General features: G+C 44.1%; 1 protein-coding gene and 1 pseudogene across 1 annotated transcript in view; both read right to left on the reverse strand.

Moving 5' to 3' along the window:
* Positions 1-24,940, reverse strand: part of LOC126245531 (SEC14-like protein 2) — a 296,282-nt gene that overhangs the window by 63,250 nt on the left and 208,092 nt on the right. The window contains exon 3 of the mRNA XM_049948322.1: positions 11,930-11,973. Coding sequence (XP_049804279.1) covers positions 11,930-11,973 — 44 coding nt within the window. The remainder of the gene's footprint in view (positions 1-11,929; positions 11,974-24,940) is intronic.
* Positions 1,336-1,453, reverse strand: LOC126210252 (5S ribosomal RNA; annotated as a pseudogene).

Genomic DNA, 24,940 nt, shown 5'->3' on the forward strand with positions numbered 1-24,940 from the left:
GACCAGAATCTCTTTGGGTTTTGTGCCAGATTTCGAGACAGAGTTTCGTTGTGGAAATTATTAAAAGCATCTCGCATTGAAGTAAAATGGTTCAAATGGGTCTGAGCACTATGGGACTCAACTGCTGTGGTCATCAGTCCCCTAGAACTTAGAACTACTTAAACCTAACTAACCTAAGGACATCACACACATCCATGCCCGAGGCAGGATACGAACCTGCAGTGATATAGGCCTGTTATAGCAGTCGCACGGTTCCGGACTGCGCGCCTAGAACCGCGAGACCACCGCGGCCGGCTCGCATTGAAGTACGCGCCATATTTCGTACTTCTGTAAAATACGTGTCAACACGAACTGTTGCGAACGGGTTATTAGCAGTTGGACTACGGGCACGCACACCTCTTTCCCGTCTTCCACTCACGCTACATCATCGAAGCCCAACAGGTGCCGTCAGATCGTCGCTTAGAAGATGAAATGGCGCGCCATGGTCTTCAGCGATGAAAGCAGAGCCTGCCGGCACGCAAGTGATGGTCCTTCGCACGTACGACGTAGACCTGGTGAGCGCTGTCTCGTAGAGTGCTTTAGTCCAAGACGCACTGGTCACGCCCCACGCCTTATGATCTGCGGTGTGGTAAGCTACAGCTTTCGTTCACCTTTGGTGTTTCTGGAGGCGTCATTAATCAGCATTCGGTGTGTGCAGAATGTTGTTAGATCGATTCTTTTGCTGTTCTTGCAACAGGAGGGTGGTGTGCTGTTCAAACAGGATAATACTCGCCAATACACTGCCAGTGAAATTCGATGTGCTCTGTAAGAAGTGCGGCAACTTCCGTGATCAGCACGATCCCGGACTTGTCTCCAATCGAGCGTGTGTTCGATATGATGGCGAGAGAAGTGACTCGTGCGGCCGACAACTCTTACAGAACTGCATGGTTAAGTCGAGGAGTCGTGGCATGACGTATCCCAAAACAGTATTCGTTATCTGTACGATCGACTGGATGAAATAGTCAGTGCCTGCATTGCTGCCCCTGGAGGCTACACCATGTACTAATATAGGTGTTACATCATGGTTCGATACGTGGTACCTCAGAACCGCTTGTGCCATTGATCCGTAACATGATTTCGGCTTGAAAGTGCCATTATTAAGTGTTTCCTGAAAGCGAGTTAGACAATAACAGTGAAATACTTATCAAGTGATACAACCGTATATAAGCACTCCGTCTTCAGGCCACGAGTGGCCTACCGGGACCATCCGACCGCCGTGTCATCCTCAGTGGAGGATGCGGATAGGAGGGGCGTGGGGTCAGCACACCGCTCTCCCGGTCGTTATGATGGTATAAATGGCAACAGCGCATGGTGGCCTGGATGGTCACCCATCCTAGTGCCGACCACGCCCGACAGCGCTTAACTTCGGTGATCTCACGGGAACCGGTGTGACCACTGCGGCAAGGCTGTTGCCCCGATATAGCCGTATAAGAATTCATATTTGTAATTCTTACTTACAAGTGTTATAAATTGCCTAAGATGGCAAACTGTCGTATTAAAATACACTATTAGACACATTGTCTAAGACTCGATATTTCTGGAAGAGCCTACTGCTTTGTTTCATTACTGAGTACACCATCTTGACTGAATGACAGTTGGCTAAGTGTCAAATTGTCTTGGTCAAAGAAATAACTGTTACAAGCAGGTGACCTTATTTAGTCTTTGGACTCAGTGTCCGGTAGGATAGGAAAGGCTATGAGAAATTTATTTTCTTTGGTAGTTGTTACATCTTTGTAGTACCTGTTTATCTTCGTATACAATGAAGTTGCCTGCTCATTAACATAAACAGTAAGAAACCTCTCAATAATATTCGCTGCATCCATAAATATCGCAGTCCAGCTAGTCACTGACGTTGTTTAAAGTACATTTTAGTAGGTAAATATACAGCTTTGTACGTGAAATTAATACATGGCCAACTCTAAGTTGTGTAATTTAACATCAATTCAGAATTAATACAATACAGTGCAATTACTTATTCTACTCACTCATTAATTAATAGTGAGGTCTGAAGTGATATTTATGATGTACGTATCATCAGGCGTGTAAATCCTGTTATATGTGGTGGAACATTACTTAGGAATAAGTGCAAAGAACACAGGTAGGTGAACTCATGTACATGAAAGCATTTAAGCAAATAAAAGAATCAAAAGATTTCATGTTAAACAGCACATTTAAATTTAACATAATATAAAGAGTAGGGATATCCTAGTATTTGTTAATCGTTGATGAGATACAATCACAAATGTGAGTGCACCGTGGTATTGATACATATGGCTGTAATCTTGGTGCTATAAATCTTATTTACATGTTATAGTAGTGACATTTTATTCATATGACGTAAAAATGACATAGTAATTTTACAACGCAATCAGGTGGATTATTCCCTACTTCTTAACAACAAAGATAAATGTAGCATTATTGATCACAGTTACTTCTTACAAGGGAACCTCTCCATCGCACGCCCCTCAGATTTAGTTATAAGTTGGCACAGTGGATAGGCCTTGAAAAACTGAACACAGATCAATCGAGATACAGGAAGAAGTTGTGTGGAACTATAAAAAAATAAGCAAAATGATCAAAGTGAGTAGTCCATGCGAAGATAGGCAGCATCATGGATCGTGTAAGCTCACGAGCGCTATGGCGCCGTGATTAGCGTTAGCAGCTGCGGAACGAGAGGTCCTTGGTTCAAGTCTTCCCTCGAGTGAAAAGTTTAATTTTTTTATATTATCAACTTCGCTCTCCAAAACTCCAGGACATGTTCAGATTTGCTTGGACATATGCAGGATTTGACGGTCTACACACGGAAAAATTTGAAAACGTCAAAAACATACACTCCTGGAAATTGAAATAAGAACACCGTGAATTCATTGTCCCAGGAAGGGGAAACTTTATTGACACATTCCTGGGGTCAGATACATCACATGATCACACTGACAGAACCACAGGCACATAGACACAGGCAACAGAGCATGCACAATGTCGGCACTAGTACAGTGTATATCCACCTTTCGCAGCAATGCAGGCTGCTATTCTCCCATGGAGACGATCGTAGAGATGCTGGATGTAGTCCTGTGGAACGGCTTGCCATGCCATTTCCACCTGGCGCCTCAGTTGGACCAGCGTTCGTGCTGGACGTGCAGACCGCGTGAGATGACGCTTCATCCAGTCCCAAACATGCTCAATGGGGGACAGATCCGGAGATCTTGCTGGCCAGGGTAGTTGACTTACACCTTCTAGAGCACGTTGGGTGGTACAGGATACATGCGGACGTGCATTGTCCTGTTGGAACAGCAAGTTCCCTTGCCGGTCTAGGAATGGTAGAACGATGGGTTCGATGACGGTTTGGATGTACCGTGCACTATTCAGTGTCCCCTCGACGATCACCAGTGGTGTACGGCCAGTGTAGGAGATCGCTCCCCACACCATGATGCCGGGTGTTGGCCCTGTGTGCCTCGGTCGTATGCAGTCCTGATTGTGGCGCTCACCTGCACGGCGCCAAACACGCATACGACCATCATTGGCACCAAGGCAGAAGCGACTCTCATCGCTGAAGACGACACGTCTCCATTCGTCCCTCCATTCACGCCTGTCGCGACACCACTGGAGGCGGGCTGCACGATGTTGGGGCGTGAGCGGAAGACGGCCTAACGGTGTGCGGGACCGTAGCCCAGCTTCATGGAGACGGTTGCGAATGGTCCTCGCCGATACCCCAGGAGCAACAGTGTTCCTAATTTGCTGGGAAGTGGCGGTGCGGTCCCCTACGGCACTGCGTAGGATCCTACGGTCTTGGCGTGCATCCGTGCGTCGCTGCGGTCCGGTCCCAGGTCGACGGGCACGTGCACCTTCCGCCGACCACTGGCGACAACATCGATGTACTGTGGAGACCTCACGCCCCACGTGTTGAGCAATTCGGCGGTACGTCCACCCGGCCTCCCGCATGCCCACTATACGCCCTCGCTCAAAGTCCGTCAACTGCACATACGGTTCACGTCCACGCTGTCGCGGCATGCTACCAGTGTTAAAGACTGCGATGGAGCTCCTTATGCCACGGCAAACTGGCTGACACTGACGGCGGCGGTGCACAAATGCTGCGCAGCTAGCGCCATTCGACGGCCAACACCGCGGTTCCTGGTGTGTCCGCTGTGCCGTGCGTGTGATCATTGCTTGTACAGCCCTCTCGCAGTGTCCGGAGCAAGTATGGTGGGTCTGACACATCGGTGTCAATGTGTTCTTTTTTCCATTTCCAGGAGTGTATGTTTTGACAGAGCACAGGGAAAACTGAGGGTCTGTGAAATTGTTGCATTCATTTGTTGCAGTTTATGTGACAAACTCTTATGTTTTCATCACTTTTTTGGGAGTGATTATCACATCCACAAGGAAACCTAAATCGGGCAAGGTAGAAGAATCTTTTTACCCATTCGACAAGTGTACAAGTTAGGTTCAAAATGGTTCAAATGACTCTGAGCACTATGGGAATTAACATCTTTGGTCATCAGTCCCCTAGAACTTAGAACTGCTTAAACCTAACTAACCTAAGGACATTACACACATCCATGCCCGAGGCAGGATTCGAACCTGCGACCGTAGCAGTCGCGTGATTCCGGACTGAGCGCCTAGAACCGCGAGACCACCGCGGCCGGCTACTAGTTAGGTCGGTCGACAACATATTCCTGTCATGTGACGCACATGCCGTCACCAATGTCGTATAGAATATATCAGACGTGTTTTCCTGTGGAGGAATCGGTTGACCTATGACCTTGCGAACAAATGTTTTCAGTTACCTACCATTGGGGAGGCACGTCCTTTCGTCTACTAATCGCACGGTTTTGCGGTGCGGTCGCAAAACACAGACACTAAACTTATTACAGTGAACAGAGACGTCAATGAACGAACGGACAGATAATAACTATGCAAAAATAAAGAAAGTAAAATTTTCATTCGAGGGAAGACTTGAACCAAGGACCTCTCGTTTAGTAGCTGCTCACGCTAACCACGGGACCACGGCGCTCCTGAGCTCACATTATCCTTGATGTTGCCTATTTTGCGTTTGGACTACTCAGTCTGTATATTTTGCTTATTTTTTTCGTAGTTCCACTCAACTTCTTCCTGTTTTTTTCGATTGACCTGTGTTCAGTTTTTCAAGGCCTATCCACTGTGCCAACTTGACCAAGGCTTGAGTACAGTAAGTCGGTTTATTTGGTTGTTGGTTGCAGTGGAGATGAAGAGGCCAGCACACGACAGACGGGAATGGAGAGATTCATCAAACCCGTCTTCGGACTGAATACCACGACAACAACAGTGTCCAAAAGACTTCAGTTTGCAAAAACTGCACGAATCCTTATCCTTGTTATTGGTTCTATAAAGACAGTATTAAGATTATATACAGATTATACTGGTAGCGCCGTGCCCTGTATTGAATCCTAAATGCAATTTCGTTGTAGACTGTAAACCTCGATATTGTTGACTAGTAAGACGAGTTACAGCTGTGAACCGGTGGAGTATAGAATATATAATTCTAGGGATCCATCCAGATAGACGATTTCATTTTGTCTATCAGTCACGCTGGGCCAACCGCAAAAATCGCATAATAAGTTATACAGGTCACGGCCGAACGACAGGAATTAACAACTTTGAATGTGGAATGTTAGTTGGAATTAGACGCATGTGACATTCCATTTCGGGAAGTGTAAGGGAATTCAGTATTCCGAGATCCGCAGTACCAAGAGTGTGCCGAGAATACCAAATCTCAAGCACTAGCACAAATCATTATGGGACGTACAACGAACGAATCCGTCAGGACAGTGCGGCGAAATTTGGAGTTAATGGGTTATGGTGCAGATAACGAAGGTCTTTACTAACAACACGTTACGTGCAGCGTCTCTCTCGCGTTGATCTTTCAACGAATGGAAAACCGTGGCCCGGTTTTCAGCTGGTAAGGACTGATGGTAAAGCATGGCGCAGTGTGGCGCAGAATCCATGATGCGACGGACTCAAGTTGTCAACAAGGCAGTGTGCAAGATGGCGGTGGCTCCATAATGTTGTGGTCTGTGTTTACATGGAATGGTCTGGGTGTTCGGCACCTTGAAGACCAATGCTGTTCAATAGCAATAAAGTCATGATATGTTCAACTGGCTCTTTTATTAGAACATGTTACGCGTTTCGGGGTTACATCCATTTTCAAACATCACAAACTTCAACTCTTTCCTAACCAACCAGGCGTACAGCCTTGACAACTCAAAGAAAGTGTCCAATAACATATAACTATATCTGCGACGCAAGCAGCAGAGCTCTGCTTCAAGACTGCCTGTGTTGCACAGTCATACGTTATTGGACACTTTCGTTGAGTTGTTAAGGCTGTACACCTGGTTGATTAGGAAGGAGTTGAAGTTTGTGATGTCTGAAGATGGGTGTAACCCCGAAACGCGTAACATGTTCTAACAAAAGAGGCAATTGAACATCTCATGACTTTATTGCGATGGTACAGCATTGGTTGCCAGTTGTTGTTGTTGTGGTCTTCAGTCCTGAGACTGGTTTGATGCAGCTCTCCATGCTACTCTATCCTGTGCAAACTTCTTCATCTCCCAGTACCTACTGCAACCTACATCCTTCTGAATCTGCTTAGTGTATGCATCTCTTGGTCTCCCCCTACGATTTTTACCCTCCACTCTGCCATCCAATACTAAATTGGTGATCCCTTGATGCCTCAGAACATGTCCTACCAACCGATCCCTTCTTCTGGTCAAGTTGTGCCACAAACTCCTCTTCTCCCCAATCCTATTCAGTACCTCCTCATTAGTTATGTGATCTACCCATCTAATCTTCAGCATTCTTCTGTAGCACCACATTTCGAAAGCTTCTATTCTCTTCTTGTCCAAACTATTTATCGTCCATGTTTCACTTCCATACATGGCTACACTCCATACAAATACTTTCAGAAAAGACTTCCTGACACTTAAATCTATACTCGATGTTAACAAATTTCTCTTCTTCAGAAACGCTTTCCTTGCCATTGCCAGTCTACATTTTATATCCTCTCTACTTCGACCATCATCAGTTATTTTGCTCCCCAAATAGCAAAACTCCTTTACTACTTTAAGTGTCTCATTTCCTAATCTAATACCTTCAACATCACCCGACTTAATTCGACTACATTCCATTATCCTCGTTTTGCTTTTGTTGATGTTCATCTTATACCCTCCTTTCAAGACACTGTCCATTCCGTTCAACTGCTCTTCCAAGTCCTTTGCTGTCTCCGACAGAATTACAATGTCATCGGCGAACCTCAAAGTTTTTATTTCTTCTCCATGGATTTTAATACCTACTCCGAATTTTTCTTTTGTTTCCTTTACTGCTTGCTCAATATACAGATTGAATAACATCGGGGAGAGGCTACAACCCTGTCTTACTCCCTTCCCAACCACTGCTTCCCTTTCATGCCCCTCGACTCTTATAACTGCCATCTGGTTTCTGTACAAATTGTAAATAGCCTTTCGCTCCCTGTATTTTACCCCTGCCACCTTTAGAATTTGAAAGAGAGTATTCCAGTCAACATTGTCAAAAGCTTTCTCTAAGTCTACAAATGCTAGAAACGTAGGTTTGCCTTTCCTTAATCTTTCTTCTAAGATAAGTCGTAAGGTCAGTATTGCCTCACGTGTTCCAGTATTTCTACGGAATCCAAACTGATCTTCCCCGAGGTCGGCTTCTACTAGTTTTTCCATTCGTCTGTAAAGAATTCGTGTTAGTATTTTGCAGCTGTGGCTTATTAAACTGATTGTCCGGTAATTCTCACATCTGTCAACACCTGCTTTCTTTGGAATTGGAATTATTATATTCTTCTTGAAGTCTGAGGGTATTTCGCCTGTTTCATACATCTTGCTTACCAGATGGTAGAGTTTCGTCAGGGCTGGCTCTCCCAAAGCCGTCAGTAGTTCCAATGGAATGTTGTCTACTCCGGGGGCCTTGTTTCGACTCAGGTCTTTCAGTGCTCTGTCAAATTCTTCACGCAGTATCGTATCTCCCATTTCATCTTCATCTACATCCTCTTCCATTTCCATAATATTGTCCTCAAGTACATCGCCCTTGTATAGACCCTCTATATACTCCTTCCACCTTTCTGCTTTCCCTTCTTTGCTTAGAACTGGGTTTCCATCTGAGCTCTTGATGTTCATACAAGTGGTTCTCTTATCTCCAAAGGTCTCTTTAATTTTCCTGTAGGCAGTATCTATCTTACCCCTAGTGAGATAAGCCTCTACATCCTTACATTTGTCCTCTAGCCATCCCTGCTTAGCCATTTTGCACTTCCTGTCGATCTCATTTTTGAGACGTTTGTATTCCTTTTTGCCTGCTTCATTTACTGCATTTTTATATTTTCTCCTTTCATCAATTAAATTCAATATTTCTTCTGTTACCCAAGGATTTCTACTAGCCCTCGTCTTTTTACCTACTTGATCCTCTGCTGCCTTCACTACTTCATCCCTCAAAGCTACCCATTCTTCTTCTACTGTATTTCTTTCCCCCATTCCCGTCAATTGTTCCCTTATGCTCTCCCTGAAACTCTGTACAACCTCTGGTTCTTTCAGTTTATCCAGGTCCCATCTCCTTAAATTCCCACTTTTTGCAGTTTCTTCAGTTTTAATCTACAGGTCATAACCAATAGATTGTGGTCAGAGTCCACATCTGCCCCTGGAAATGTCTTACAATTTAAAACCTGGTTCCTAAATCTCTGTCTTACCATTATATAATCTATCTGATACCTTTTAGTATCTCCAGGGTTCTTCCATGTATACAACCTTCTATCATGATTCTTAAACCAAGTATTAGCTATGATTAAGTTGTGCTCTGTGCAAAATTCTACCAGGCGGCTTCCTCTTTCATTTCTTAGCCCCAATCCATATTCACCTACTACGTTTCCTTCTCTCCCTTTCCCTACACTCGAATTCCAGTCACCCATCACTATTAAATTTTCGTCTCCCTTCACTATCTGAATAATTTCTTTTATTTCATCATACATTTCTTCAATTTCTTCGTCATCTGCAGAGCTAGTTGGCATATAAATTTGTACTACTGTAGTAGGTGTGGGCTTCGTATCTATCTTGGCCACAATAATGCGTTCACTAAGCTGTTTGTAGTAGCTTACCCGCGTTCCTATTTTCCTATTCATTATTAAACCTACTCCTGCATTAACCCTATTTGACTTTGTGTTTATAACCCTGTAGTCACCTGACCAGAAGTCTTGTTCCTCCTTCCACCGAACTTCACTAATTCCCACTATATCTAACTTTAACCTATCCATTTCCCTTTTCAAATTTTCTAACCTACCTGCCCGATTAAGGTTGCCAGTTACTAACGTAAAAATGATCGCAGGCTTCAGACGGGATTTTATGTCCTGTATATCATACTTGAAGACCATTTTCAGCCATTCATGGACGTCATGTTCCCAAACAACGATGGAATTTTCACAGATGACAATGAGTCACGTCATCGGGTCACAACTGTTCGCGATTGGTATGAAGAACATTCTAGACAATTCGACCGAATGGTTTGGCCACTTAGATCGCTTGACAAGAATCCCATCCATTATGGGATGTAACCGAGAGGTCAGTTCGCGCACAAAATCCTGCAACGGCAACACCTTCGCAATTATGGACGTCTATTGAGGCAGCATGGCTCAGTATTTCCGAAGGAACTTCCATCATCTTGTTGAGTCCATGCCACGTCGAGTTGCTGCACTACATCGGGCAAAATGAGGTGCACCGAGTTCGTCTTTGCTATTAGCGAACAACGATCTGTCGCCGCCACGGGAAACAGACCACGTCATACGCCTGACGCTGAAGAAGTGTTTTAACGCTCGAGGAGCTCCTCAGTTTTCCAGTTTATTCTATCGACCAGTTATAATGACAAATATCGACTAAATAAGCAGTTCATCGTCCGTTTAGAGTGCATAGGATCAATATAAAACAGCCAAAGAAACTTGAATCACACTATTCGTTTCACAAATGAGCTTAAGAAAGCTGTGACAGCACCACATGATCTCGGCTAGGGAAAGCAAATCATTCATTTCACTTCAGTGAAAGTTTGAACTTGACTACAGACGATAAATTGCTCATCATAAAAGCTTCAAATTGTTGGCGACCTTTAGTAAATACCACTTGCAACAAACTTTTACAAATTATGATCAGTAAAATATTATTATTGTTTCTTCGTCATTTGTCACGATGTGCTCGGGTTATCTAATGATGGGGTACGACTTGACAGTTGTTTTAGTTTTAGTCTTATCACTACTGTAGTCATCCTTAAGGTTCTTCTACATAGTAGCACTTTTAGAAGAAAGGATATAGCAGAGAAATTACGTAGCAAAGCTAAGGGAATGTTTGCAGATTGAGTCTTCCAAACTAGAGCGGATATTGCAGATTTATGATATGGTCTTTTTCTATCTCACAAAAGGTGTTGTATATACTTTCTTCAGCTTTCGGTACTTTGTGCGAGAGCGAGGTGAAAAGTAATGCCTGCGATTCTGTATGTTATTAACATTTTACGTCTTTATTCTCCATGTCTACATAGTCGTATTTGCAGTCCTCTGCCGCTAGCGGGCTCTGAATTGTAGCATGTAACAAGACGGTGCGTAACGTAACTATGTCGATGCGTGAAAAACAGTGTGCTGTAATCGATTTTCGAATTCGAAGAGTTTATGAACACACAGAGAATCATCTCCTGACAGTACCAGGCCACACACGAGCGCTGCGACATCTGCAATAATCCGACGCCTTGGGTTCACTGTCATCGATCATCCTCCATTCACTCCCGACTTCGCTGCATTCGATTCTCATCTGTTTCCAAACTCTTTTGAAGAGTTCACTTTCATAGTAATGAAGCGGTGCAGGGACAGGTGAGGCTGTGGCTCCATTAACAGAGTATCAACAAGCTGGTTCAAGTGGCTCTGAGCACTATGGGACTTAATATCTTGAGCTCATCAGTCCCCTAGACTTAGAACTTCTTAAACCTAACTAACCTAAGGGCATCACACACATCCATACCCTGAGGCAGGATTCTAACCTGCGACCGTAGCAGCAGCGCAGTTCCGGACTGAAGCGCCTAGAACCGCTCGGTCACAGCAGCCGGCTCAACAAGCTGGTCTCTCATTGGGAGAAATGTGTTCGTCGCCTGGGGGACCACGTTGATAAATAAATATGTAGACATGAAGAATACATTACATTGATAATTTCGTTCTAGTTAAAAATATTTAAGAATTTTCACATGCAAAATTCGGAGCCTTACTTTTCAGCACGGCCTTGTATATTTCCTTCTCTTGTATTTCCAGTTAGACAGTTTCAGATTTTTCTTAAAATAACTGCAACTATATAAAATGATGCACCTTCAGTAAGAGCAATTTTATCACCGTAGAATTTATACGATCCGCCGATAGCAACAATTTACAAGATAGGAATTGGTACTTTATTCTGTAAAGAAAATAAGCTACGTACGATTTATAATTCAAGTAGTTACTGCGAGACATTGGTACGCTCTGCATTATGTAGTACTGAGCCCATTTTTTCCAGCAATAACACCACCACCACCATGACTATCGGACAGCTCTGAGGGGAAGCGTGCACTTAACTGGGTCTGAGCACTATGGGACTTAATATCTGAGGTCATCAGTCCCCTAGAACTTATAACTACTTACACCTAACTAACCGAAGGACATCACACACATCCATGCCCGAGGCAGGATTCGAACCTGCGACCGTAGCGGTCGCGCGGTTCCACACTGTAGCGCCTAGAACCGATCGGCCACTTCTGCCGGCAAACAAACTGTGTAACATTATAAGTATTGTCTTTTATGATTTCTTCATTCTATGATATAAATATTAGCAGAATAATGTTTCGTACTTACATCTCGCAGCATTTTCTCCGCAGCATCAGCATCGAAATCTCGCGCTGAAAAAAGAAAGACTATTATGAAATTTGACAGCGTAGCTGCTAAAGCGAGAAAAAATAAAGCAGAACGACTACTTTAAATTTTACGTGTTGTTAAGGGAAAATTGAAATCTATTCTTATCTGTTTGTTCTCTTTCACAGCATTATCCTAAGGAATCTCTCTGTCACTAAGTCATTATAAATATCTTCCACTGGCTGTTAACGGAGATCAATATTGAGCACTACCACCACACTGAATTATGTAGAATTTACGCACTTTTATCTTTGTGTAACGCTTTCATTGGATAGTTAACGTGACCTCGTAAAAATAATATTCCACTTGAACGTAAAAGCTCCTTGACCATTCCAGTCCGCTGAATGTTTTGTAGTTGAACTCGGGAGTGACGTGTAACATGCGATATAAGTACGACGTAGAATGACGACTTATTACAGCTGACTACATTAATGTGTATTTCCTTATGGGTACTGTACCTGAATTGTTCCTTCAGGGTACTGCAAATTGATCATAATGAAATCCCACGGAGGAACATAATTAATACGTCTTGGTAAGCTTTATTAAATTTAGTTATGGTTTTTACATGTAACTCATTCAAGCCCATCTTTTCCGATGAAAGAATTACCCATAAATTATAAAAATAGTGGCATAAACAAAAGCTGTTTTGAAAGGATGTGTGTTGCCGTAAATAGTACTTCTACAACTGACGTGGCTATAGTTGTGTTAAATAAGTTGCATCTACAGCAAAATGTGCAACCTCGGCGTGGTATCACTTGTTGCAAATCTATTTCAGATATATTATATAATTCTAGAAATATGAGTTCGACAGGTCAACAGCATGGGATAGGGAGAGTTGCAAGGATGACTGGAACATTTCACTTGTCATTTCGTGACGCTTCTCCAACTCCGGAAAAAGGACACAAGGCAGTTATCTCACTAGTCACATTGGTTGCCGAATGGAACAGAATTATTAACGACAGCTGTAACCAAGGGTGTAGTCTTCGGAAGACTGTCCGTCTGTATTACACGCGGCGCCACACCTCTTTTGCCCACAGAGCACCTTGCTTCTAAGCAAGATGTGATTCAGTCTCAGAAGTATATCGTGGCAGTGACGGAGAACACTTTCTCCGGAGTAAGTAGCTGGCGTCAGTTGTCGGTGCAGCGTAAATGCTAACTAATGCTGTAGAGTTAGACACTACGGTTGGTCTGACGGTTCTGGAGAAAGTTGCTCGCAACAGCTGCGAAAGTGCCCACCACAAACAATGGCATACTGCACCTGTCATCTCGGAACCGAGCCAGAAGAAACGTTCTCTGCACCACAACTAGGTGAAAGGCGCTGGTCGCAGGTACAACATTTGGCACGTTTATCGAGGACACCAAATCCTTGGAGGATCATTGAGACCTGATAGTCAAGGAAGGCAGGATTCGGTTACGATTGTGAACGGGGCCGTAATCAGTTAACATTGGTTCCCTTTTGCAATTACACACAATTATTTTAAAACGGTAATTCCAGACTCAGCAATAAATCAAGATATCACACGTTATTCACGTAGTGAAGGGAGACGAAAATTTAATAGTCATGGGAGACTGGAATTCGACAGTAGGAAAAGGGAGAGAAGGAAACATAGTAGGTGAATATGGATTGGGGCTAAGAAATGAAAGAGGAAGCCGCCTGGTAGAATTTTGCGCAGAGCATAACTTAATCATAGCTAACAATTGGTTCAAGAATCATGAAAGAAGGTTGTATACATGGAAGAACCCTGGAGATACTAGAAGATATCAGATAGATTATATAATAGTAAGACAGAGATTTAGGAACCAGGTTTTAAATTGTAAGACATTTCCAGGGGCAGATGTGGACACTGACCACAACCTATTGGTTATGAACTGTAGATTAAAACTGAAGAAACTGCAAAAAGGTGGGAATTTAAGGAGATGGGACGTGGATAAAGGAAGAGCATAAAGGAACAATTGGCAAGAATGGGGGAAAGAAATACAGTAGAAGAAGAATGGATAGCTTTGAGGGATAAAGTGATGAAGGCAGCAAAGGATCAAGTAGGTAAAAAGACGAGGGCTAGTAGACATCCTTGGGTGACAGAAGAAATATTGAATTTAATTGATGAAAGGAGAAAATATAAAAATGCAGTGAATGAAGAAGGCAAAAAGGAATACAAACGTCTCAAAAATGAGATCGACAGAAAGTGCAAAATGGCTAAGCAGGCATGGCTAGAGGACAAATGTAAGGATGTAGATGCCTACCTCACTAGGGGTAAGATAGATACTGCCTACAGGAAAATTAAAGAGACCTTTGGAGAAAAGAGAACCACTTGTATGAATATCACGGGCTCAGATGGAAACCAAGTTCTAAGCAAAGAAGGGAAAGCAGAAAGGTGGAAGGAGTATATAGAGGGACTATACAAGGGCGATGTTCTTGAGGACAATATTATGGAAATGGAAGAGGATGTAGATGAAGATGAAATGGGAGATACGATACTGCGTGAAGAATTTGATAGAGCACTGAAAGACCTAAGTCGAAACAAGGCCCCGGGAGTAGACAACATTCCATTAGAACTACTAACAGCCTTGGGAGAGCCAGTCCTGACAAAACTCTACCATCTGGTGAGCAAAATGTATGAGACAGGCGAAATACCCTCAGACTTCAAGAAGAATATAATAATTCCAATCCCAAAGAAAGGAGGCGTTGACAGATGTGAAAATTACCGAACTGTCAGTTTAATAAGTCACGGCTGCAAAATACTAACGCGAATTCTGTACAGACGAATGGAAAAACTGGTAGAAGCCGACCTCGGGGAAGATCAGTTTGGATTCCGTAGAAATATGGGAACACGTGAGGCAATACTGACCCTACGACTTATCTTGGAAGCTAGATTAAGAAAAGGCAAACCTCCGTTTCTAGCATTTGTAGACTTGGAGAAAGCTTTTGACAATGTTGACTGGAATACTCTCTTTCAAATTCTTTAGGTGGCAGGGGTAAAATATAGGGAGCGAAAGGCTATTTACAATTTGTACAGAAACCAGATGGCAGTTATAAGAGTCGAGGGACATGAAAGGGAAGCAGTGGTTGGGAAGGGAGTGAGACAGAGTTGTAGCCTCTCCCCGATGTTATTCAACCTGTATATTGAGCAAGCAGTAAAGGAAACAAAAGAAAAATTCGGAGTTGGAATTAAAATCCATGGAGAAGAAATAAAAACTTTGAGGTTCGCGGATGACATTGTAATTCTGTCGGAGAGAGCAAAGGACTTGGAAGAGCAGTTGAACGGAATGGACAGTGTCTTGAAGGGAGGATATGTGATGAACATCAACAAAAGCAAAACGAGGATAATGGAATGTAGTCGAATTAAGTCGGGCGATGCTGAGGGAATTAGATTAGGAAATGAGACACTTAAAGTAGTAAATGAGTTTTGCTATTTGGGGAGCAAAGTAACTGATGATGGTCGAAATAGAGAGGATATAAAATGTAGACTGGCAATGGCAAGGAAAGCGTTTCTGAAGAAGAGAACTTTGTTAACATCGAGTATAGATTTAAGTGTCAGGAAGTCGTTTCTGAAAGTATTTGTATGGAGTGTAGTCATGTATGGAAGAGAAACATGGACGATAAATAGTTTGGACAAGAAGAGAATAGAAGCCTTTGAAATGTGGTGCTACAGAAGAATGTTGAAGATTAGTTGGGTAGATCACGTCACTAATGCGGAAGTATTGAATAGGATTGGGGAGAAGAGGAGTTTGTGGCACAACTTGACAAGAAGAAGGGATCGGTTGGTAGGACATGTTCTGAGGCTTAAAGAGATCACCAATTTAGTATTGGAGGGCAGCGTGGAGGGTAAAAATCGTAGATGGAGACCAATAGATGAATACACTAGACAGATTCAGAAGGATGTAGGCTGCAGTACGTATTGGGAGATGAAGAAGCTTGCACAGCATAGAGTAGCATGGAGAGCTGCATCAAACCAGTCTCAGGGCTGAAGACCACAACAACAACAACAACAACACGTTATTAATGAAGAAATAATCAACTGTGTAATTAATTGTGCTTTCAGTTCAAATGGTTCAAATGGCTCTGAGCACTATGGGACTCAACTGCTGTGGTCATCAGTCCCCTAGAACTTAGAACTACTTAAACCTAACTAACCTAAGGACATCACACACATCCATGCCCGAGGCAGGATTCGAACCTGCGACCGTAGCAGTCGCACGGTTCCGGACGTGCTTTCAGTGCGTTACAATTTATCAAATGAGTATAAAATACAGACACAGCAAATAATGTTTTAAAAAACAAGCCAATTTGATCCCAATTAGAATTTTAAGACAAGTAACCACAATAAAGGCCTTTGACGCCAAGAACGGCAATGATTAAAAATTTTACAAAGATACTGTAAAACAGCAATGCAATAGCAAAGGTTAATTTAAAAGAACAGGGAACTGATCACCAAGCGGGTGAGACAAATGATGATAAACTTGGTAGCACAACCATTTAAATGTGCTGTATCGCCAAGAATGGCAATTACATCAAAAATTAAAAAATATACAGTAAAACAGCAAATACAACAGCAAGGGTTAATTTAAAAGCACAAGCAACTGATCACTAAACAGGTGAGACAAAATGATGGTAAACTTGGTAGCACAATCATTTAAACCTGCTGTAACGCCAAGAATAGGAATTATATAAAAAATTTAGAAACATACAATAAAACAGAAAATACAATAATAAAAAACAATGGCCAGTCACACACGGTGCACCAGGAATCGACCTCTGAGTAGGTCCGGCAAAAAACACTTTCGCGAGCGATAAGATAGGCAGCCAAGAGTTGCATTCACTTCACTAGATGGTGACTCAGACTAGTGGCAGTCTAACGAATGACTAATGATAATCTTGCTGAGGCTACGCGACGTCCAATAACAAACGCAAAGATGTAAGAATATGCCAAAGCCGGAACCGGCGGTCTGGACTCCGCCCGCGGAATACTGTGCTTAGAGCGCCTGGAACGAGAAAGGTATCACTACCACCAGAGTAGAAGAATCGCTAACCAACCTACAATCAAGAAAGCTGTCGAAACTTCACGCCTCACCGGAAAGCAGCCGGCCGGTGTGGCGAGCGGTTCTAGGCGCTTCAGTCTGGAACCGCGCGACCGCTACGGTCGCAGGTTCGAATCCTGCCTCGGGCATGGATGTGTGTGATGTACTTAGGTTGGTTAGGTTTAAGTAGTTCTAAGTTCTAGAGGACTGATGACCTCAGATTTTTAAGTCCCATAGTGCTCAGAGCCATTTTCACCGGAAAGCAGCAGCAAGGCGAGGAGATGTACACTGCCGTTACCTACACTAACCTCCAGGGCAGGTAACTGGGGCGGTAGCGGCCACCAGGCAAGAAAAATTACCGCTGGTTGAAATTAACAAATTGTAACAAGTTGAACGCTGTAAATAGTAATAAGAATTCGAGGAAAGCTAGTCAGATCCGCCTTCCCCAAGCACTCCACTCGTTGCTCTTCGCCCCGGCAACACTACGAGCAGCATCACGAACCCAAATCACTGCAGAATCGCAAGATCTCGCAGTGTTAGAGGTTTCTCTACATGAATTCAAATGCACTAAACTTAAAAGCTTGCAGGATCCGGTTTACGACGAGGTCGTGCACTCTCGTGACCACAGGCAGTCCATGCGCGCCGCCAGCGGTCCGGCGTGTTCGCGCACTGCGCGGACCTGGCTCCTCGTGAGTCCCCAGCTGAACTCCACACTGACGCGACCCGGAAGAAGAACGACGTCGCCCCAAAGATAGGGCCACAGTTACTACATATCGATAACCGCCGCTGCTGGCACTAGCGGACAGGCAACGCTTGCGAAACCAAGTGGCGCCAGAGAACACGAGAAGAAGACAAACAACCGCAACCATGTCAGCTAAACGACACGTTATCGCCTCCAACAGAGGACAGGAACTTACAGACAGCACCAAGGCGAGCCGCAGCAAGGTTCAATCACCCCAACCGTATGGCCTTGAAGAGAGAACTTAAAAAAAAAGCAAAACAAGAGCAATGGAGAGTAAACGAATTGAATCAGGTGACGCAATCATGGGATATTACATTTCTGTGTTTTGTGAAGCGCACACTTTTACAATTTAGAAAAATTTAAAGCCAATTTTGCAACGGTTTGGAATCTTATCAAGCCCTGCTTGGACATTTGTGCAGCATTTTTTCAGATAGTACGTCATTAAATTGAGGTGACAAGTCATTGGATGGTTCCTAATATGGTGTCGGACCTCCTTTTGTCCGTCGTAGTCGGCGTAGTGCGGCAGCTCGACGTGGCATTGACGCAACACGTCGTTGGAAGTCCACTGCCGAAATATTGACCCATGCTGCCTCTATAGCCGTCCATGATTGTGAAAGTGTTTTAGGTGCAGGGTTTTGTGCACAACAGACCTCTCGGTTATGTCACATAAATGTTCAATGGGAATCATGTCGGGCGATCTGGGTGGCCAAATCATTCGCTCGAACTGTCCAGAAGCCGGCCGCGGTGGTCTCGCGGTTCTAGGCGCGCAGTCCGGAACCGTGCGACTGCTACGGTCGCAGGTTCGAATCCTGCCTCGGGCATGGATGTGTGTGATGTCCTTAGGTTAGTTAGGTTTAAGTAGTTCTAAGTTCTAGGGGACTGATGACCACAGCAGTTGAGTCCCATAGTGCTCAGAGCCATTTTTGAACTGTCCAGAATGTTATTCAAATCAATTCCGAAAAATCGTGGCCTGATTACATGGCGCTTTGTCACCTACAAAAATTCCATTGTTGTTTTGGAAGATGAAACCCATAAATGGCTGAAAATGGTCTCCAAGTAGCCGAACATGACCATTTCCAGTCAATGATCGGTTCAGTTGGACCAGAGGACCCAGTCCATTCTATGTAAACATAGCCCAGACCATTTTGGAGCCACTGCCATTTTGTGCAGTGCCTTGTTAATGCCAGATTTCGCCGCACTGTTCTAACGGATACGTTCGTCGTTCCACATTGGTTTCTGCGCTTCTTCACGCAGTGTTGCCTGTCTGTCAGCAGTGACAACTCTACGTAAACTCCACTGCTCTCGGCCAGTGCGTTGTCCGTGGTGAAAGGTTATGCCTGAACTGTGGTATTCTCGGCACACTCTTGACACTGTGGATTCCAAATATTGAATTCCCTAACGATTTTCGAAATGGACTGTCCCATGCGTCTAGCTCCAACTACCATTCCGCGTTTAGTGTCTCAATCCCCGTCGTTCAGCCATAAACACATCGGAAACCATCACATGAATCGCCTCAATACAAATGAAAGCTCCGCTAAAGCTCTGCGGTTTCATACGTTGTGTACGCTATACCACGACCGTCCATATACAAGCATATCGATCCCATGATTTTTGTCACCTCAGTGTATAGATAACTGCATCGTCTGCAAAAAGTCTTATCTTACTACTAACATTGTTTGGCAGGTCATTAATACAAAATTACCAGCAACGGTCACAGTACATTTCCCTCCTGCACCCCTCAATTACTTCATCTGTCTATGGCTCTGAACCCAAGACAACTTCCCGCGTCAATTCTACAGAAAAATCATCAAGCCAGTGAAGTTTAGTTGTACCCTATGTGATTGTACTTATGTTAGTAAACTCTGGCGTGGTACCGAGTACGTTTCACGAAAGGCATGGAATACAGTACCCCCCCCCCCCCCCCCCCCCAGACTGCCCAGACTGCCCAGACTGTCAGTTAGACCGTCAGCGAGAGCGCATCGCTAGCTCCTGCTACTACTAAGGCGAGTACACCGTTTGCTTCTTACATATTTTACAAACAGCAGCGACTTATTTTCAGTTATCTGTGTAATTACTAGTTTATTTTTGTAATTTCTTGCGTGTTCGAGTGCTTACTAGGTAGAACCTTTTATTTCAATAACAGTGTTTTTGTACTTATTTGCTGCGCTTAGCTTTTAAATAGTTTTTCTGGGAAAACCTAGCGTAGTTTTCGCGTCTCGTATTTCAGTGTTTCTTGATTATCAGAGTAGCTCATCAGAAGATTATCTTGGGAATTTGTCACCGTATAGAGTAGGGTAAACATAGTCATGTGTAGGGACTGTGGTTGTTGTGAGCGGACGCAAGGAGAATTGGCCACTCTTCGGGGACAGGTGGAGGCTTTGTCTGTTAGGCTCATCGAGCTCGAGGCGCAGGCGTCGGCTCGTAGTGGCGTTGGGGCAACTGTGGTGAGACCTATGCCTACTTCGGTGGCCTTGGAATCACATGGAACCCCTGATGTCGCTGAGTCTTCCGGCAGTGAGCATCTTACCGGTCAGCCATCACTCCAGGGTGAATGGCGGACAGTGGTGGGCTCGCGCGTGCCTGGCCGAAAGGCGAAGGTGGGATCTGGCCGCGTGGCGGCTGCCTTACCCCTTTCCAACAGGTACGGGGTGCTTCCTAGTGGTGATGACATCGTTTCCGAGCCACCACAGGATGCCTCGCCTGTTGGGCCAGTGGCCGATTCTCCGGCAAGGTCCCGACAGTCACAGAGGGCGGGCCTATTAGTTATAGGGAGCTCCAACGTTAGGCGGGTTATGGAGCCCCTCAGGAAAATAGCGGGTAGGTCGGGGAAGAATGCCAGTGTGCACTCGGTGTGCTTGCCGGGGGGTCTCGTCCGTAATGTGGAGGAGGCCCTTCCGGCAGCTATTGAACGCACTGGGTCTGACCGGCTGCAGATAGTAGCACATGTCGGAACGAATGACGCCTGCCGCTTGGGTTCTGAGGCCATCCTTGGTTCCTTCCGGCGGCTGGCTGATTTGGTGAAGACAACCAGCATCGCACGCGGAGTGCAAGCTGAGCTTAATATCTGCAGCATAGTGCCCAGAGTCGATCGCGGTCCTCTGGTTTGGAGCCGTGTGGAGGGTCTAAACCAGAGGCTCAGACGACTCTGCGACTATAATGGTTGCAAATTCATCGACCTCCGTTATTGGGTGGAGAACTGTAGGGCCCCCCTAGACAGGTCAGGCGTGCACTACACACCGGAAGCAGCTACTAGGGTAGCAGAGTACGTGTGGCGTGCACACGGGGGTTTTTTAGGTTAGAGGGACCCCCCCTTGGGCGAAACGATAAAATACCTGACGGCTTACCAGAGAGAACATTATCATCGTTGATAAAGAACGTCCGTCCTCAGAGACCAAAAACAGGAAAAGTTAACGTAATATTGGTAAACTGCAGGAGTATCCAGGGCAAGGTTCCTGAATTAGTATCTCTTATTGAAGGAAATAGTGCGCATATAGTATTAGGAACGGAAAGTTGGTTAAAACCGGAAGTGAACAGTAACGAAATCCTAGACACAGAATGGAATATATACCGCAAGGATAGGATAAACGCCAATGGTGGAGGAGTATTTATAGCAGTAAAGAATTCAATAATATCCAGTGAAGTTATTAGCGAATGCGAATGTGAAATAATCTGGGTTAAGTTAAGTATCAAAGGTGGGTCAGATATGATAGTCGGATGCTTCTATAGGCCACCTGCATCAGCAACCGTAGTAGTTGAGCGCCTCAGAGAGAACCTGCAGAACGTCGTGAAGAAGTTTCGTGATCATACTATTGTAATAGGGGGAGACTTCAATCTACCAGGTATAGAATGGGATAGTCACACAATCAGAACTGGAGCCAGGGACAGAGACTCTTGTAACATTATCCTGACTGCCTTGTCCGAGAATTACTTCGAGCAGATAGTTAGAGAACCAACTCGTGAAGCTAACGTTTTAGACCTCATAGCAACAAATAGACCGGAACTTTTCGACTCCGTGAATGTAGAAGAGGGTATCAGTGATCATAAGTCAGTGGTTGCATCAATGACTACAAGTGTAATAAGAAATGCCAAGAAAGGAAGGAAAATCTATTTGCTTAACAAGAGTGATAGGGCACAAATCGCAGAATATCTGAGTGACCACCATCAAACGTTCATTTCTGAGGAAGAGGATGTGGAACAAAAATGGAAAAAATTCAGAAACATCGTCCAGTACGCCTTAGATAAGTTCGTACCGACTAAGGTCCAAAGCGAGGGGAAAGATCCACCGTGGTATAACAATCATGTACGAAAGGTACTACGGAAACAAAGAAAGCTTCACCATAGGTTTAAGAGTAGTCGAATCATAGCTGATAAGGAAAAGCTGAACGAAGCGAAAAAGAGCGTAAAGAGAGCAATGAGAGAAGCATTCAACGAATTCGAACATAAAACATTGGCAAACAATCTAAACAAGAACCCTAAAAAGTTTTGGTCATATGTAAAATCGGTAAGCGGATCTAAATCCCCTATTCAGTCACTCGTTGACCACGATGGCACCGAAACAGAGGACGACCGAAGAAAGGCAGAAATACTGAATTCAGTGTTCCGAAACTGTTTCAATGCGGAAAATCGTAACACGGTCCCTGACTTCAGCCGTCGCACGGACGCCATAATGGAAAATATTGAAATAAACGATATCGGAATTGAAAAACAACTGCTATCACTTAGTAGCGGAAAAGCATCCGGACCAGACGAGATACCCTTAAGATTCTACAGTGATTATGCTAAAGAACTTGCCCCCTTTCTATCAGCAATTTATCGTAGATCTCTGGAAGAACGTAAAGTACCTAGCGACTGGAAGAAAGCACAGGTCGTTCCCATTTTCAAGAAGGGTCATAAATCAGATGCGAATAATTATAGGCCTATTTCACTTACGTCAATCTGTTGTAGAATAATGGAACATGTTTTGTGTTCTCGTATTATGACGTTCTTAGATAATACAAATCTCCTTCATCATAACCAACATGGATTCCGCAAACAGAGATCATGTGAAACCCAGCTCGCCCTATTTGCCCAAGAAATTCACAGTGCCGTAGACACTGGCGAGCAGATTGATGCCGTATTCCTGGACTTCAGGAAGGCATTTGATACGGTTCCGCACTTACGTTTAGTGAAAAAAATACGTGCTTACGGAATATCGGACCAGGTTTGTGATTGGATTCAGGATTTCCTAGAAGAAAGAACACAACATGTCATTCTTAACGGTTCAAAATCTGCAGATGTAGAGGTAATTTCGGGAGTACCGCAAGGAAGCGTGATAGGACCTTTATTGTTTACAATATACATAAATGACTTAGTTGACAACATCGGTAGCTCCGTGAGGCTATTTGCAGATGACACGGTTGTCTACAAGAAAGTAGCAACATCAGAAGACTCGTACGTACTCCAGGAAGACCTGCAGAGGATTAATGAATGGTGCGACAGCTGGCAGCTTTCCCTAAATGTAGATAAATGTAATATAATGCGCATACATATGGGCAGAAATCCATTCCAGTACGATTATGCCATAGGTGGTAAATCATTGGAAGCGGTAACGACCGTAAAATACTTAGGAGTTACTATCCGGAGCGATCTGAAGTGGAATGATCACATAAAACAAATAGTGGGAAAAGCAGGCGCCAGGTTGAGATTCATAGGAAGAATTCTAAGAAAATGTGACTCATCGACGAAAGAAGTAGCTTACAAAACGCTTGTTCGTCCGATTCTTGAGTATTGCTCATCAGTATGGGACCCTTACCAGGTTGGATTAATAGAAGAGATAGACATGATCCAGCGAAAAGCAGCGCGATTCGTCATGGGGACATTTAGTCAGCGCGAGAGCGTTACGGAGATGCTGAACAAGCTCCAGTGGCAGACACTTCAAGAAAGGCGTTACGCAATACGGAGAGGTTTATTATCGAAATTACGAGAGAGCACATTCCGGGAAGAGATGGGCAACATATTACTACCGCCCACATATATCTCGCGTAATGATCACAACGAAAAGATCCGAGAAATTAGAGCAAATACGGAGACTTACAAGCAGTCGTTCTTCCCACGCACAATTCGTGAATGGAACAGGGAAGGGGGGATCAGATAGTGGTACAATAAGTACCCTCCGCCACACACCGTAAGGTGGCTCGCGGAGTATAGATGTAGATGTAGATGTATCCGTTCCTTTGATGACGTGTCATGTTAGTACAGTGCGAATTGTGTTCCACATGACCGATACTTTCGGAATCCATGCTGAATGACATGGAAGAGGTCATTCTATTAGAGATACATCATTATATTCGAGGCTGGAATATGTTACAATATTCTACAACAAGTGGACGACAGTGAGATTAGCAGGCAGATGTGTATCACTTCAGCTAACCAGCTAACCTGAATGCTGACGGATAGGACTTTTAATCTCCTCCTATTACGTCACAAGATTTCTTTTTTGTCCAATAAGCAAGGAAATGAGGACAAATACAACGCTGCGGCAACCACTGGATCAACATTACATGATTTTTTTTTTGTTATTATGGTTCTAATTCCGAAGACAGGTTTGATGCAGCCCTTAAAGCTACTCCATCCTGTGCAAGCCTTTTCATCTCCGAATAACTACTGCATCGTACATCCATTTGAACTTTGTTAGTTCATTCATCTCTTGGTCTTCCTCTACAATTTTTACCCCTAACATCTCCCTCAGTTACCAAATTAACATTTCCTTCATGTCTCAAGATCTGTCCTGTCACCCGATCACTTCTACTAGTCAAAATATGTCATAAATTTCTTTCTTCCTCAATCCTCATTAGTTACGCGATCTATCCGTCTAATTTTGAACGTTCCTGTGTAGCACCAGATTTCAGAAGTTTCTATTTTTTCTTTTTCTGAACTGCTTATCCTCCACGTTCCACTCCCGTACAAGGGTGCACTCTGATCAAATACCTTCAGAAAAGACTTCTAATTCTAAATTTGGCCGGCCGCGGTGGTCTAGCGGTTCTGGCGCTGCAGTCCGGAACCGCGGGACTGCTACGGTTGCAGGTTCGAATCCTGCCTCGGGCATGGGTGTGTGTGATGTCCTTAGGTTAGTTAGGTTTAAGTAGTTCTAAGTTCTAGGGGACTTATGACCTAAGATGTTGAGTCCCATAGTGCTCAGAGCCGTTTTTTTTTTTTTT

Source organism: Schistocerca nitens, chromosome 1, assembly GCF_023898315.1.
Source record: "Schistocerca nitens isolate TAMUIC-IGC-003100 chromosome 1, iqSchNite1.1, whole genome shotgun sequence".
NCBI classification, from domain to species: Eukaryota; Metazoa; Arthropoda; class Insecta; order Orthoptera; family Acrididae; genus Schistocerca; species Schistocerca nitens.